General features: G+C 38.7%; 1 protein-coding gene across 1 annotated transcript in view; it reads right to left on the reverse strand.

Annotated features, from left to right (window-relative positions):
* The window catches only part of LOC123525907 (uncharacterized), a 50,785-nt gene that overhangs the window by 18,581 nt on the left and 14,680 nt on the right, over nt 1-17,524 (reverse strand). The window contains exons 5-13 of the mRNA XM_045305069.2: nt 17,198-17,271; nt 16,180-16,233; nt 10,952-11,066; nt 9,289-9,464; nt 8,585-8,809; nt 7,304-7,512; nt 2,660-2,800; nt 1,395-1,538; nt 679-904 (exon numbers count right to left, since the gene is read on the reverse strand). Coding sequence (XP_045161004.2) covers nt 679-904; nt 1,395-1,538; nt 2,660-2,800; nt 7,304-7,512; nt 8,585-8,809; nt 9,289-9,464; nt 10,952-11,066; nt 16,180-16,233; nt 17,198-17,271 — 1,364 coding nt within the window. The remainder of the gene's footprint in view (nt 1-678; nt 905-1,394; nt 1,539-2,659; nt 2,801-7,303; nt 7,513-8,584; nt 8,810-9,288; nt 9,465-10,951; nt 11,067-16,179; nt 16,234-17,197; nt 17,272-17,524) is intronic.

The raw sequence follows: 17,524 nt of genomic DNA on the forward strand, positions 1-17,524 counted from the left end.
AAATACTTTAATTTCAAGACAATTTTCAGCATCAGCGCTATAGTTATTGTTATAAACACACTAAATACACCAGATTATACTCTTGCAAATAATTTTAAAAAATGGAAAACAAACATAATTCTTTTAAACTTAGTTATCCTTTCAAAAATTTTCACTACCATAATAAGCTAATGAAATCAATGCTGCCTTAGAGAGGTATATAGTATATTAGTATATATATCGTGTATTGAGATATCAAACCGAAATTTATACTTTTCTCCATTTTTACGGGACCGATTTTTTTTCGTTTTTTCACTTCACGAATCGGTCTCAAAAGTCAAAAATCGGTCCAAAACCGACAAACCGGCAAATTTCCGAAGCCCTGGTATATACCCATACATTTTGTAATGGTAGCCAACTGCAACAACATCTTCACTTCAGTTGTTAACTGGAGAAAAGTCTGATTTCCATCTTGGATATAGCACTACACAAATTAGGTGAAAGGAAGTCTTTTCGATGGTAGATAAGAATACAACTTAGGTAATTTGAAAGTCATTTACAACCAGAGAGTGTCTTCAAATAACTGGTCACACGCTTTTGGTTCATTATCAGATAGCATAAGGCATGAGAACAATGCAACCAGTTGGTCACTAAGATCCCAAAATTACTTGTTCAGATGACTTGTCTGTTGTATCCTACCTTTTCTTGTAATGAGAGTAACTGATCATTCTGTGGTATGATAGAGTGTGTAATGAGTGCTGACAATCTCTCACATCTCTGAACAATCAGCTTAGCATTGGCTGCTTGGTTTGCTGACAAAATCTCTAGCAGATTTGCATGTGCATCAAGAATTACCCATTCAAGTTGTCTGTACATGTCACCTCGAGAAATAAACGGCAACATCTGTGTTGCTAGTAATGCTGCACTGAAAAACAATTATACATTTGGTTTAAACTAATTCATTTCAGCTTGACTATAAAATAAGCTTTAAGCTTCTTGAGAAATATCATGGTGGTTTGTGAGGTTGCATGGTGCAGAACCAAAACAGATCCAAGCCCACAACCTGAGTTCAGCAGCCAAAACACACACTATCAAATACTTAATACGACAAGAAATTAATACATAACTATCTGAATTAGTCATCTATTCACGGATGCTTTGGACAGACACCACATATTTAGCTCAGCAGAGCCTATCAAATGTTTGATTCCTTGGTCCAAGACAAACTAAGTCATTTCTTCTCTATCACTGACTCATGTAAATGAAAGTTGTAAGTTAATTGTGGAAAATAAATCAGTAAAGAGCAAGATTCCATGGCCAATGGCTAGGGTTCACTGACTGCTTTTGTTAATAAACAGCATTGGACTATCTACTTCAGGCAAAATTAAGTAATACATCTATTGATAAGAACCTACTTGTGAAATATATCCTCTGGTGACATAGCCTCTTTAATATCTGCATTCTGTTTCAGTAATCGTCCAAGTTGAATAAAACCTCGCATAAGATGCACATTTGTAGGCTGCATCAAATTTTCTGCTCGCAAAATTGGTACAACGTAACTGTAATATAATGCTAATATATTTGACAATTTGATATAATGCACATAAAATTTAAACATCTGTATACAACAAATAAAATTCTACTACTAAAACCACCTCCAATGAAAATATTTAAAACAAATGGAAGACTTTTCTTCCATTATGACTCAATGCTGTGTAGAATAAACATGTTTCTTTTTTCAATAATTAAATGTGTGTTGACTGATGTAAGGCAGTAACAACTTTATTTTGTTGGGTTTAACGTCGCACCGACACAATTATAGGTCATATGGCAACTTTCCAGCTTTGATGGTGGAGGAAGACCCCAGGTGCCCCTCCGTGCATTATTTCGTCACAAGCGGACACCTGGTAGAACCAACTTCCATAAAAGAGCTGGATGGCTTCCTCACATGAAGAATTCAACGCCCTGAGTGAGGCTCGAACCCACATTGATAAAGCAGTGACAAAGGAAACTAGACTTAAAATGTGCTGGGGAAAAAACTTATTTAAAACAATACACTATGAATACTAGTTTGCAGAACAATACAACTTCTTTCTAAGATATGACATAGTGATCAACATTCTCTGCTCAATGACATGACCGACCTTAGATAGTTATTTGTAAAGGTTAATATTTCAACTGATGTTTGATAGTTTTCTGACATGGTGTTCCAAAAAATTAACTTTTTTTTTTAATATCCAAGATGACCAACTAGTCAGCCATTTTGAAAATGGCCACCAAAATCCTTTATTTCTTCCAAAAATATGTTATCACGCCAAATATTTTAACAAAAACTGACAAGAATGTTCAATATTTAAACAGTATGACGTTTAGGGCTGCATACTGTATTTGTTGATATATATTGGATGTTACTGTGTTATCAAAAAAAAAAAAAAATAACTTGTTAACATTAATTTGGCCTTGAAATGTATGGGGCTACCTCTGTATAACCACAATGGGAGAAGATGGAAACTAAAATTTAATGTACAGAGTTTGCTATTACGAGGCAAATTTATCAACACATTGGTTTATCAAAAAAGACACATCTCAAAATTGTGGGAATGTATTTTCTTGTCTGTGATGAAACAAAATGAACTGCTGAAAAGATACTAAAACAGGTGATTGCAGTTAATAAAAGTACCTTTCAGGCTCATGGCTCATTGACTGTTTAGTTCTCTCTGTCATTAATGTTTCAAATGCCTCAAGGAGGTAAAGGACACTCTCTTTCACTCTAGCACCTGGTCCATCTTTCTTCAATGCAAGAGCAAGACCTAAATAAAACCTGAAATATAGTTCAAACAATCATCTGAGTGTTCATTTGTTCCAGTTTTTAACAGTATTTCAGTTACATAACAGCTGGCAGTTAACATAACCAAAGCTTCTGAACTCTGTAGAAGTATTTACATTTCTCCACAATTAAAAGAAGACATGTCTACATGAATCAGAGGTGGAGGATGAAATGACTTCAGCCACAGTCATTCATAAAAACATCACAGAGAACATATGCCTCATCTGGGGATCAAACTCCCAGCCCCATTATCCACTCCCTACTATAGCAATATCCATAGTTCTACAAGTACAAAAATTTTAACTGCCTGCAGGAGTTCCATTAATTACTGAAGTAGAAGGTGGAAATTGCGAAGGAGAGCAGGGTCTTGGGGTCCTCCCATTTAGAATATAATTTGTTGCAGGGAAAGAAGCTATGGCTTTAGAACACAAAAGCCTGGGGAAATCCCTGTCCCCAGACCTTAATAAAACCCCTGTGCCTGATGCAGAAAAGGACCGCAAAGACAAAATTAATAAACAAGTCCTCTGGAATACTCACAAATTAAACAAGAGTGCCAGACTGTACAAAATACGCCTGTCTAAATACTCAGTTACGTATCATAAAGGTAATAATGTAGATGTTGTATGCCTTGTTAACCAAAAACAAGAGCAAGAAGGAATCAAGGTATTTGTGAGGTTCCATGTGGGATGAAATTGACAATCAGATCAAAACTGTTTGAATGGACAAGGCTGATTTTGCATATTTTGAGTAATTCAAGGGCCATAATCCAAGAGTGCCTAGGGGGATTTGGGTGGTTATCAAACTTGGCCGAGATATTATGCCCAAAAACATTGTCACCAAGTTTGGTAAAGATCGGATGAAAACTGTTCGACTTAGAGGGCGGACAAGGCTAAATTCGCAGTTTTTCGTGTAATTCAAGGGCCATAATCCAAGAGTGCCTGGGGCGATTTGGGTGGTTATCGAATCTGGATGAGATATTATGCCCACAAACATTGTCAGCAAGTTTGGTGAAGATCCGATGAAAACTGTTCGACCTAAGAGAGCGGACATGCTTTTGGATGCCACCCGCCTGCCCGCGTGTTCACATAATATGCCCCGCTCTTTCAGAGACGGCGTATAAAAATACCAAGCTGTACTTTAATCTCTCATCAAGTACAGCCCAAATGATGTTCAAACAAATTCTGTGAAATCATTTATTTTTGTTGTGGACTAATTTTCATAGAATATTTCATAGAATATTATTCTATGTCGGATATTGAATCCTTGGAATTTAATGCACGAATTTATGCTTGTTTTCGCCTAAACCATGACATTTTTGGCCCTCAAAGTAAATGATTTCACAGTAATCAAGATTTAACAAGAGGGTCATGAAGAAAGTAAGTCAGTAGGTCACATTCATGGTCACTGAAAGTCGTTTTTAAGATCGGTGTGCAAAACTGTACATGTCATCCAAATTTCAAGGCTGTATCTTAAAATAAGAGGACCATGATGGTCCTGAATCGCTCACCTCTTCCCACATGACCCAGTTTTGAGTATGACGTCGTTTTTTCTATTATTTGACATAGTGACCTAGTTTTTGAGCTCATGTGACCCAGTTTTGAACTTGACCTAGATATTATCAAGATAAAAATTCTGACCAATTTTCATGAAGATCCATTGAAAAATATGGTCTCTAGGTTTTTCTATTATTTGACCTATTGACCTAGTTTTCGAAGGTACGTGACCCTGTTTTGAATTTTACCTAGATATCATCAAGGTGAACATTCTCACTAATTTTCATGAAGATCTCATGAAAAATATGGCCTCTAGAGAGGTCACAAGGTTTTTCTATTTTTATACCTACTGGCCTAGTTTTTGACCGCACATGACCCAGTTTAGAAACTGACCTAGATATCATCAAGGTGAACATTCAGATCAATTTTCATGAAGATCCATTGAAAAATATGGCCTCTAGAGAGGTCAAAAGATTTTGATAATTTTAGACCTACTGACCTAGTTTTTGACCGCAGTTGACTCAGTTTCAAAATTGACCTAGAAATCATCAAGATGAACATTCAGACCAACTTTCATACAGATCCGATGAAAGGTATGGCCTCTAGAGAGGTCACAAGGTTTTTTTATTATTTGACCTACTGACCTAGTTTTTTAAGGCACATGACCCAGTTTCAAACTTGACCTAGATATCATCAAGGTGAACATTCTGACCAATTTTTATGGAGATCCATTCACAAGTATGGCCTCTAGAGAGGTCACAAGGTTTTTCTATTTTTAGACCTACTGACCTAGTTTTTGACCGCACATGACCCTGTTTCGAACTTGATCTTGATATCATCAAGATGAACATTCAGACCAATTTTCATACAGATCCAATGAAAAAAATGGCCTTTAGAGAGGTCACAAGGTTTTTCTATTATTTGACCTACTGACCTAGTTTTTAATGGCACGTGACCCACTTTCGAACTTGACCTAGATATCATCAAGGTGAACGTTCTGACCAATTTTCATGAAGATGTCATGAAATATATGGCCTCTAGAGAGGTCACAAGGTTTTTCTATTTTTAGACCTACTGACCTAGTTTTTGACAGCACGTGACCCAGTTTCAAACTTGACCTAGATTTCATCAAGAAGAACATTCAGACCAACTTTTATACAGATCCCATGAAAAATATGGCCTTTAGAGAGGTCACAAGGTTTTTCTATTATTTGACCTACTGACCTAGTTTTTGACGGCACGTGACACACTTTCGAACTTGACCTAGATATCATCAAGGTGAACATTCTGACCAATTTTCATGAAGATGTCGTGAAATATATGGCCTCTAGAGAGGTCACAATGTTTTTCTATTTTTAGACCTACTGACCTAGTTTTTGACAGCACGTGACCCAGTTTCGAACTTGACCTAGATATCATCAAGATGAACATTCAGACCAACTTTCATACAGATCCCATGAAAAATATGGCCTTTAGAGAGGTCACAAGGTTTTTCTATTATTTGACCTACTGACCTAGTTTTTGATGGCACATGACCCAGTTTCGAACTTGATCTAGATATCATCAAGGTAAACATTCTGACAAATTTTCATGAAGATCTTTTGAAATATATGGCCTCTAGAGAGGTCACAAGGTTTTTCTATTTTTAGACCTACTGACCCAGTTTTTGACAGCACGTGACCCAGTTTCGAACTTGACCTAGATATCATCAAGATGAACATTCAGACCAACTTTCATACAGATCCCATGAAAAATATGGCCTTTAGAGAGGTCACAAGGTTTTTCTATTTTTAGACCTACTGACCTAGTTTTTGACGGCACGTGACCCAGTTTCGAACTTGACCTAGATATCATCAAGGTGAACATTCTGACCAACTTTCATAAAGATCCCATGAAAAATGTGACCTCTAGAGTGGTCACAAGGTTTTTCTATTTTTAGACCTACTGACCTAGTTTTTGACCACACATGACCCAGTTTCGAACTTGACCTAGATATCATCAAGATGAACATTCTGACCAACTTTCATGAAGATCCCATGAAAAATGTGACCTCTAGAGTGGTCACAAGGTTTTTCTATTTTTAGACCTACTGACCTAGTTTTTGACCACACGTGACCCAGTTTCAAACTTGACCTAGACATCATCAAGATGAACACTCTGACCAATTTTCATAAAGATCCCATGAAAAATGTGACCTCTAGAGTGGTCACAAGCAAAAGTTTACGGACGCACGGACGGACGACGGACACTGCGCGATCACAAAAGCTCACCTTGTCACTTTGTGACAGGTGAGCTAAAAACAAGAAAGTAGGTCAGTAGGTCAAGGTCAGTCAGGTCACCTGGGGTCATGATGACTCATCAGGTAATTATAATTAAACAGTCTGGGAAATATGATCTGATAATTTTTGAAGTATATTTTCATATATAACTCATATAACAAGTGACCCCCACTGGTCCCCCAGGGTGGGGCCTCTTTTCACCCCGGGGCATAATTTGAATAATCTTGTTAAAGGACCACAAGGCAATGCTACATACCAAATATCAAAGGCCTAGGTCTTGTGGTTTCAGACAAGAAATTTTTAAAAAAATTTTTCCTATATAAGTCTACATTGTATGTTAAACTTGGGACCCCTGGGGCGGGGCCTCTTTTCAACCCAGGGGCACAATTTGAACAATCTTCATAGAGGACCATTAGATGATGTCACATGGCAAATATCAAGGCTCTATGCCTTGCGGTTTTGGACAAAAAGATTTTTAAAGTTTTTCCTTTTGGTTGCCATGGCAACCAGAGTTCTGCATGGAATTCAATTCTTTGAATAATTTTGAAAGGGGGCCACCCAAGGATCATTCTCATGAAGTTTGGTGTAATTCTGCTCAGTGGTTTTCAAGAAGATTTTTTTAGAAAATGTTGACGGACGGACGACTGAAGACGGACATCGAGTGGTCACAAAAGCTCACCATGAGCCTTTGGCTCAGGTGAGCTAGAAATGTTAATAAAATAAACCTAGAGAGTTGATGATTGGCATTCCAGTTGAGACTTGTTTCCAACCGTTTGACAGCATCGTCATAGTTACCCTGCACTACCAACATACGTCCTACATGGAAGTTGAACAAAGCTTTTGCCTCATCACATGCTAAAGCATCCATGTACTTAAGATATGCCTGACCCAGGGGTGACTCCTCATCAGTAGCTTTCTGTGCTGCTGCACCTTCCTACATCAGAAATGAAATTAACCAATCAAGTCAAAAGGAGTCTAATAATTACTACATGACCCCTTCAATAAATCATGATTCATAGTCTGTGCAATAAATCAGTGTATAATTCAGTTATAATATTTGCTGGGTTTAGGTCTAGACTTGGTTGACCTCCAGCAATAGTTCTAACAACTGACCAGCAAGCCCTTCAATAAGTGTTTTTACTGTAGCACTAAGTAGTTCTTAGAGATGATCAGACTATGCACACACTAAACTACTGTATAACATTTTTTTAAAGTCAAAATGCAATATTTACTTGGTCAGTGAAGAAAAAATTAATATCAGCTATATAATAAAAGCACTGCTATGATTGTGTACAGGTAGTAACTATGTCAGCCGTAATTAAACTAAGTGGTAAAAAAAGCTGTTGTTGTTTTCATAACCTGTGGCATTGAACTGATGTCTGTAGTCTTCTGGGACGTTAAATCACTATTTTCAATTTAAGTATTGAATATCTTGTAACTTGATTGAATTGCATTTGCGTACTTAAAGCCTACAGCAAAACACTGTATTTTATCAGTATATATCAGCTTCTCATGAACTATTTTGTCTAAATCTTACCTCTAAATCAATCACTGAAAAACTGTTTTTACTTTCAGGTTTCAGCAAGACAAGATAAAAACAATAATAACTTTATTAATGTGTACTGAATAGAAAGGAATTAGTGAGAACAACAAGAAGCTGCGTTCAATAAACGCTTGATGCCCCCGGTGGCATCCTTGTCGATACAAAGCAACCTAAGTCCAAAATGAGGTAAAGGTCAAAATGAGGTCAGGTGATGTCTGAAGATGAGGAATGGTCACAGGTTACATCTGCATTAGTATCAAGTCATTCTAGTAAGGGGTATTGATGCTAGATGAAATGGTCCCATTTGGTTTACCTCGTATGGACGGACGAACGGAAGGATGGACAGGACAATCACTATATGCCTCCCGCATCAGTAGATGCCGGGGGCATAAAAAATCTGAAGAAGGTATTAAATAACATTACAGTCATCTTGTCTTTCAAAGACACAAAAGTGACTTTTTACCTGTGATGCCTGTTTTGATTTCCACTGATACAGTTCCATAACATGATCTGCCTTTGATGACTGGCCAGAACTTATCAAGCTGTGATACTCCATGTCTATAGCTTTCAGTTGTAGGGGTAGTGGTGCTGTGGGCTCTACCCCATGTATTTTACAGATGGCATTACATTCATCATCCTTGGAGCTCTCGGCTGCTTGCAGGTTTAGGGACGGAAGGTCATCATGACTCTGCAAAATAAATGTCACCCCTTTCTCTGTATTCAGAAAAAATGCAATTCCCTTTGGGGTGCATATAATGCCAAATTAAGCAGAATGGTATATACCAGTAAGTATAAATGTGATCTAACATTTTTGCTCAGTCTCTTACCATAGCTTTTGACAATTTCAATCATGACTCCAAATTGTGTTGAATGACTATAGATTCAGTCATTAATCACTTCATGAAAGATAGCACAAGGTGAACTGATCAAGGACTAAGCTCAAGATCTAAGGGTTTACAGTCAAATGATATGGCTAAATTGGCAATGTTTGCCTAAAGTCAACTCAAAATTTTGGTATTTTCCAGTGTCCCTTGCAACTAAAACCTTAAAATGCTTGAATTTAGTAAGACTGTGAAAGACATCCAATCATCATTTTACTACCTACTTATTTTCATATACAAAATAGGAAAGTACCATCTCAGGCACTCACTCTTTTGTTATACCCACCTCCTTTTTCAATCCAAATATGTCTTCTATATAATATTTCTCCTCTAACAGAATTCCTAACTGTAAATGAAGGTTGGCATCTTTGGTTTTAACTTTTACGGCAGTGGCATAACAATAAATAGCTTGCTGTAGGTAGTCCATTGGAGACTCTCCATCTGGCCACTGCCTCGAACTACCTAAAATCGAAAACATGTTATTTATAATATTTAAAACCTATAATATTACTTATTTTAGTAATGTTACAGGTACAAGCTTTCAAGTAGTCAAAATTTAAGTTTCTACAGAAGGGTTATCCATAACAGATGAAATTTTTTGAGCAATCAGGAAATACTGCCCTTGCAGACTCACAGAGAACTCCACGGACTTGTAGTTCAAACCTCCTACTACCTAATTTTCAGGCATGTTTACAGATTTTATATAGCTAACAAGAGCTGTCTCCGTAGGCACTTTGAATGAATAGTTATGGCCAATGTTAGAGTTTAGGACCTTTGACCTACGGAGCTGGGTCTTGCGCGCGACACATCGTCTCACTGTGTCACACATTCATGCATAGTTATTTTAAAATCCATTCATGAATGACAAAGATATGGACCGGACATGCCCATCAATGCACTATCATGAAAAATGACCTTTAACGTCTAAGTGTGACCTTGACCTTTGAGCTACGGACCTGGGTCTTGCGTGTGACACGTCGTCTTATTGTGGTACACATTCATGCCAAGTTATTTGAAAATCCATCCATCGATGACAAAGATATGGACCGGACACGCCCATCAATGCACTATCCTTTAACATCTAAGTGTGACCTTGACCTTTGAGCTACGAACCTGGGTCTTGCGCACTGCACGTCGTCTTACTGTGGTACACATTAATGCCAAGTAATTTGAAAATCCATCCATCGATGACAAAGATATGGACCGGACACGCCAATCAATGCACTATCCTTTAACGTCTAAGTGTGACCTTGACCTTTGAGCTACAGACCTGGGTCTTGCGCACTGCACGTCGTCTTACTGTGGTACACATTCATGCCAAGTTATTTGAAAATCCATCCATCAATGACAAAGATATGGACCAGACACGCCCATCAATGTACTATCCTTTAACGTCTAAGTGTGACCTTGACCTTTGAGCTACGGACCTGGGTCTTGTGCACTGCACGTCGTCTTACTGTGGTACACATTCATGCCAAGTTATTTGAAAATCCATCCATCGATGACAAAGATATGGACCGGACACGCCCATCAATGCACTATCCTTTAACATCTAAGTGTGACCTTGACCTTTGAGCTACGGACCTGGGTCTTGCACACTGCACGTCGTCTTACTGTGGTACACATTCATGCCAAGTTATTTGAAAATCCATCCATCGATGACAAAGATATGGACCGGACACGAAAATTGCGAACAGACCGACAGACTGACAGACCGACAGACAGACAGACGGTTCAAAAACTATATGCCTCCCTTTGGGGGCATAAAAAAATATTCTGAGAATTTTTAACATAATTATGTTATAGTTATGCTTTTTATGTTGACTGCTAACAACAATAGTTGGCTCAAAACTCCCATTTGCCTGCATTTTAAAAGTGATTCTGAAATTCAGTTTTTTGTTTCTATATCATGTATTGAGCCTTGGCTGATTAGGGATGAAATATCTTACTAGGTTTAGGCAGTGCAGAAAAATAGCTCTTCAGTTCATCTTTGGCAGTGGTGACCAGCTTGTCTGCACTGGTCTCTCCAAACACCTGCTGTAAACTCTTCTCCCATTTACGTTGCTAAAACACACACAGTAAAAACAGTAAAATACAGGTAAATTGAAGAACAAAGTCTTTCCTAATTATGTTTTTCCTGATCAGGACTTGTCTTTTTCTCTTCTTAAATTATCATTGAATGTGGCTGTTAGGCCTAAAAAAAAAAAAATTCTCTGTTTCCGGTAACATGCTCAAAAAAATTAGGGTACCCTTACAGAAGCAAGCCTCTGTGGCGTACATGCTGCGTATTTGCTGTGTATATGCCGCGAACACAGTAGTACGCCAGAGGAGTACATTTTACATACACCGCATGCTGCGTACATGCCGCGTACTATTTCGACGAGTACACAGCATGTCACAGGAGGTCACTAGTACACTTCAAGTACGCAGCACAGACTCTGAAAATTTAGGGAGTACACTGCATGTACGCAGGAGGGACTTGTACAAGAAAATAGTACACTGCATCGAGGGGTGAATGCGAAAGAGTTCTAAGTGCATATAAATAAAGAAGCACTTAGAACTCTTTCGCATTCACGCCTCAGCATGTACACCGCAGATACTTCGAAATTTATAACACTTATATTTAGTTGCATTAAAGTTGTTTCCCCTTGATGCAGTTACGCCATTTTCTTCAGATGTTTACCAAATTACATGCTACAAAAATTGATTTATTTCATTGAAAAGTGGATGAAGAAAAGCATACTAATTTATTTGATAACATCAATCTACATTATTTTGGTAAGGGTAAATACTTATTGATGCATGTCACTTATCTTTTTTCTGTTTTTTTCTGTCCAAATGATCAGCATTTGCATAAGAAAGTTGGTGGGGTAAGGAATTTACATTATCTCAGCAGTTTCGCCACAAGAGTACACAGCATGTATGCAGCAGGAGTACACAGCATGTACGCCGCAGGACTCGGGCCAGGAGTACACAGAATGTACGCTGCAGGAGTACACAGCATGTACGCCGCAGGGGTAGTACACCGCAGGCTCATTTGCATGTGAAAAGTGTATGTGCCGCGTACATGCTGCATACTATTTCCCGCATACTAAATTCCTCCAGCGTACATCCTGTGTACTATGTAGTCCACAGCATGTACGCAGCAAGTAGTACGCGGCAGAGCTCATTTGCATGTCAAAAGTGTACTACAAACGTACTATCGGTGTATGTGCGGTGTATATCCTGCGTACTATTTAAAGCCCTTGATTTCAGTACACATCATGTACGCATCATATATGCTGTATGTACACAGCAAGAGTACGCAGCAGGCCTTTTTCTTCTGTAAGGGTAGGTAGGTCGGAAATTTTTTTTTTGGAAATTTTTTTTATTAAGGGAGACTTTTCGGAAATTATTTGTATAAGGGGGTCATGCCGTTAGAGCATCAGGAAGTTGATTTTTAACATCACTGACCATGTTTAAAGCATAAAAAGTGCAGTTTGGCAACTTTTTGTCAAAAAGTTGAAAAAATTATTCTCCAAGGCCATAAAAACATTTAGGGTCGGGCCAAAAATTTAGGGTAGGTCGGGATACCGGTGTAACGGTCAGTTTTTTCCCCAGTCAGTTTTTTCCCCAGGGAAAAAACTGACTAGTCAGTTTCTTCCCCGGGGGAAAGAACTGACTAGTCAGTTTTTCCCCCGGGGAAGAAACTGACTGGTCAGTTCTTTCCCCCCCTAGTCAATTTTTTCCCCCCAATCGCAACTGGTTACTCTTGATCATTCTTATGGGGGGAAAAACTAACTAGTCAATTCTTTCCCCCCTCATCAATTTTCCTGGCTAGTCAATTATTTCAAGTTAGTGAATTAGAACTGGTTATTCTTGGTTATTCTTAACTAGCCTGTTTTTTTTCATTTCCAATAGTCGGTTTTCATTTAAATTGGATATAAAATAAGAAAAACATGTATGTTTCATATTTTGTGTAAATTAAAGAAATGTTTTTAAATGAACTTATTTTAATTTCTGTTGTATTTTTAATTTGCCTTTTTCCTGTTTCAATTTCTTCTAAGGTAAGGAAATTACTGCTGGTCAGTTCTTTTCCCACGTAGCCAATACTTGACCAGTAAGGTCAGGGAAGTAAACTGACCAGTCAGTTCTTTTCCCCCTAGCCTGTACTTGCTCTGTTAGATGGGGGAAGAAATTGACTGGTCAGTTCTTTCCCCTCAGCCAGTACTTGACCTGTTGGGTGGGGAAATGAAATTGACCAGTCAGTTCTATCCCCCCTAACCAGTACTTGCTTTGTCACGTGGGCGAAGAAATTGACCGGTCAGTTCTTTCCCCCCTAGCCAGCACTTGCTCTGTTAAGTGGGAAGAAATTGACCGGTCAGTTCTTCCCCCGCCCCCCCTATCATATACATGACCTGTCAGGTGGGGGAAGAAATTTACTGGTCAGTTCTTTCCCCTCTAGCCAGTACTTGCTAGAAAGAACTGACCGTTTCTTCCCCCTCTAGCCAGTACTTGTTCTGTTAAGTGGGCGAAGAAAATGTCTGGTCAGTTCTTTCCCCCCTACCCAGTACTTGACCTGTCGGGTGGGGAGAAGAAATTGACCGGTCAGTTCTTTCCCCGCTAGCCAGTACTTGCTTCTGTTAGGTGGGAGAAGAAATTGACTGGTCAGTTCTTTCCCCCAGCAAGTACTGACTGTCAGGGGTGGGAGGAGCAATTAACCCGTCAGTTCTTTCCCCCTAGCCAGTACTTGACCTGTCAGGTGGGGAAATGAATTTGACCAGTCAGTTCTTTCCCCCCTAGCCAGTACTTGACCTATCAGGAGGGAGAAAAAATTGATCAGTTAGTTATTTCCCCCCTAGCCAGTACTTGACCTGTCAGGTGGGGGAAGAAATTGACTGGTCAGTTCTTTCCCCCTTAGCCAGTACTTGCTTTGTCAGGTGGGGGAAGAAATTGACCAGTCAGTTCTTTCCCCCCTAGCTAGTTCTTGACCTGTTGGGTGGGGAGAAGAAACTGACCAGTCAGTTCTTTCCCTACTATCCAGTACTTGACCTGTCAGGTAAGGAAATGAATTTGACCAGTCAGTTCTTTCCCCCCTAGCCAGTACTTGACCTATCAGGAGGGAGAAAAAATTGATCAGTTAGTTATTTCCCCCCTAGCCAGTACTTGACCTGTCAGGTGGGGGAAGAAATTGACCAGTCAGTTCTTTCCCCGCTAGCCAGTACTTGCTTTGTCAGGTGGGGGAAGAAATTGACCGGTCAGTTCTTTCCCTCCTAGCTAGTTCTTGACCTGTTGGGTGGGGAGAAGAAATTGACCAGTCAGTTCTTTCCCCCTATCCAGTACTTGACCTGTCAGGTGGGGCAAGAAATTGACTAGTCAGTTCTTTCCCCCTAGCCAGTACTTGACCTCTCAGGTGGGGGAAGAAATTGACTAGTCAGTTTTTTCCCCTCCTAAGCCAGTACTTGCTCTGTTAGGTGGGGGAAAGAACTGACTGGTCAATTTCTTCCCCCACCTAACAGAGCAAGTAATGGCTAGGGGGGAAAGAACTGACTGGTCAATTTCTTCCCCCACCTAACGAGCAAGTACTGGCTAGGGGGGAAAGAACTGACTGGTCAATTTCTTCCCCCACCTGACAGGTAAAGTACTGGCTAGGGGGGAAAGAACTGACTGGTAAATTTCTTCCCCTACCTGATAGGTCAAGTTTATGCAAAGGGGGGAAGAACTGACTAGTCAATTTCTTCCCCAACCTGACAATTCAAGTATAATAGTAGGGGAGAAAGAACTGACTAGTCAATTTTTTCCCCCACCTGATAGGTCAAGTATATGCTAGGGGGGAAAGAACTGCCTAGTCAATTTCTTCTCCCCACCCGTCAGGTCAAGTACTAACTAGGGGGGAAAGAACTGACCAGTCAATTTCTTCCCCCACTCGACAAGTCAAGTACTGGCTTGGGGGGAAAGAACTGACCAGTCAGTTTCTTCTCCTCACACCACAGGTCAAGTTCTATATCTATATATAGGGGGGAAAAACTGGTCAATTTCTTCCCCCACGTGATAGGTCAAGTATATGCTAGGAGGGAAAGAACTGACCAGTCAATTTCTTCTCCCCACCCGAAAGGTCAAGTACTGGCTAGGGGGGAAAGAACTGACCGGTCAATTTTTTCCCCCACCTGATAGGTCAAGTATCTGCTAGGGGGGAAAGAACTGACTAGTCAATTTCTTCCCGCACCTGACAAGTCAAGTATATGCTAGGAGGGAAAGAACTGACAGGTCAGTTTTTTCTCCCCTACCAACAGGTCAAGTACTGGCTAGGGGGGAAAGAACTGACCGGCCAATTTCTTCCCCCACCTGACAGGTCAAGTACCGGCTTGGGGGAAAGAACTGACTGGTCAATTTCTTCCCCCACCTGATAGGTCAAGTATATGCAAGGGGGAAAGAACTGACCAGTCAATTTCTTCCCCGCAACTGACCGATTTTAAATAGTAATGGCAATCAAACAGAAGTTTAAAAATTTGATTTGACAAAAAAAAACAATGATTAAAGTTACAAAAAAAGAAACATATAGGTTTATTCAAATGAAAAACAATACCCGTTTCATCTGAAATTTAAATGGAAAATGAATAGACACTTGTATCCCAAATAACAATACCGAAAGAATCCAGTACTTGAATGGAAAACTTGACTAGGGGGAAAGTACTGACTAGTCAGTTTTTTCTCTGGGGAAAAATCTGACTAACAAGTCAGTTTCTTTCCCTACCAGAAAACTTATTCCAAGGGGGGAAAAAACTGACTAGGGGGGGAAGAAACTGACTAGTCAGTTTTTTCCCCAGGGGAAAGAATTGACTAGTCAGTTTTTTCCCCGGGGAAAGAACTGACTGGGGGAAAAACTGGGCTGTTACACCGGAAACAAACATTTTTTTTTTTTACGCCTTATAAAGAAATGGTTAAAAATACTGAAAAATAAAATGTATTGATTACCATCATACTCTTAATAGAATCACTTTGTCGGAATTTAGGATTAACATTTTCTTGGCGACATTGCATTTTCGCTGGTTCTTCCCAGGCAAGATACAACTAGCATTACATTGTATCTAGTAACTACACTGAAATGATACAGAAGAATGTAATAAAACTATAATTAAGAAGAAAAATTAAAATCTCACCTCAAGAAAAAATTTTGAATTTTTTTTTAAAATCTCACCTCAACTTTATGATTTACTGGTGCATTGATATCCTTAAACCTGTCTTTGGGATCCTGAAAAATGTTTTAAATGTACAAAAATATTAGACAGCAAAGAAACACACACCATAAACTGTGTGCAATAAAAGTTAGTTTGGAGACCTGTCTCACAATTCCATCATCTGATTGGTTGATTTTAAGCTCAGCTAAAATTGACTAATAACAGTTTTGTGTTCTTAAATTGCAATAGTCTTCAATTTCATAGTAATATGTCCATAAATTATCCAACAATAAATGTCTTTGTTAACAGGCTTGTATCAAGATTAAAGACTTGTGACACATTTTGGCAGAGACTGAAGTCTAGAACCACTAACTGGGACAAGCAAAAGTTACATCATTTTTCAAAGAAAACTTGAATTTTAAACATATTAACATGCTGACACTGTACTTACTGTAGAACAGATAACATTTGTGATATTTTTGATTATGTTAATATTCAAAGTGACAAACGTATTTAAAACACTTGTGGATGATTAGCTGCATTATATTCATAAGTATTTCTTACTCCGAATTGCTAATTCTTGTCATGGCAATATGTCTAATTCTATAAAATCGCGACATAAACATGATAAAACAAGAGCTGTCAGCTGACAGCACGCTCGACTGTTTTCAGTGCTTGATAGTATAATATAAGCTATGAGTAAAACTTTAACATTACAATAAGCATATTCTAAGTCGAAAAGGGGCCATAATTCAGTCAAAATGCTTGATAGAGTTGTCTCCTCCTTTTTACAGACTGGGGTCATGATGGTAAACAAGTATGCAAAATATTAAAGCAATTTCTCAATGGACTTTGAAAATATTTGGGGTGGTACACAAACTTTAACATTTGTGTGACGCTCACGCTAATGCTAACGCTCACGCCGGGGCGAGTAGGATAGCTCCCCTATTCTTCGAATAGTCAAGCTAAAAAGTATCAACCTTGCAGTGTATCGTAATAAACAACACAGAATTAACATAAAAACAATAAAGAACTTACTTCAACTTTTGGTGTAACATTACATTTGGCAATCTGTGCTCCAAGATCAGAAAACTTGCAACTCTCTGATGTACCTGCATTTCAAAAAAAAAAAAAAATATATATATATCAATCTAGTATATAAGAGGTTGCCTAAAAATCAAGTAAAAGATTTTTTGAAATATTTTCAAGTATGCATCAAAAGTTATATGTCAAAAAATATATTACAGTATGTTCCTTGCTGAAACACCTTTTATTATTAATTTTTTTTTTTTTCAAAACTGATACAATTTAAAAGAATAATTAGATACACCGGTATACAATTCATCATGTACTGTTGGCAGTCAA

Source organism: Mercenaria mercenaria, chromosome 1 (genome assembly GCF_021730395.1).
Source record: "Mercenaria mercenaria strain notata chromosome 1, MADL_Memer_1, whole genome shotgun sequence".
Lineage (NCBI taxonomy): Eukaryota > Metazoa > Mollusca > Bivalvia > Venerida > Veneridae > Mercenaria > Mercenaria mercenaria.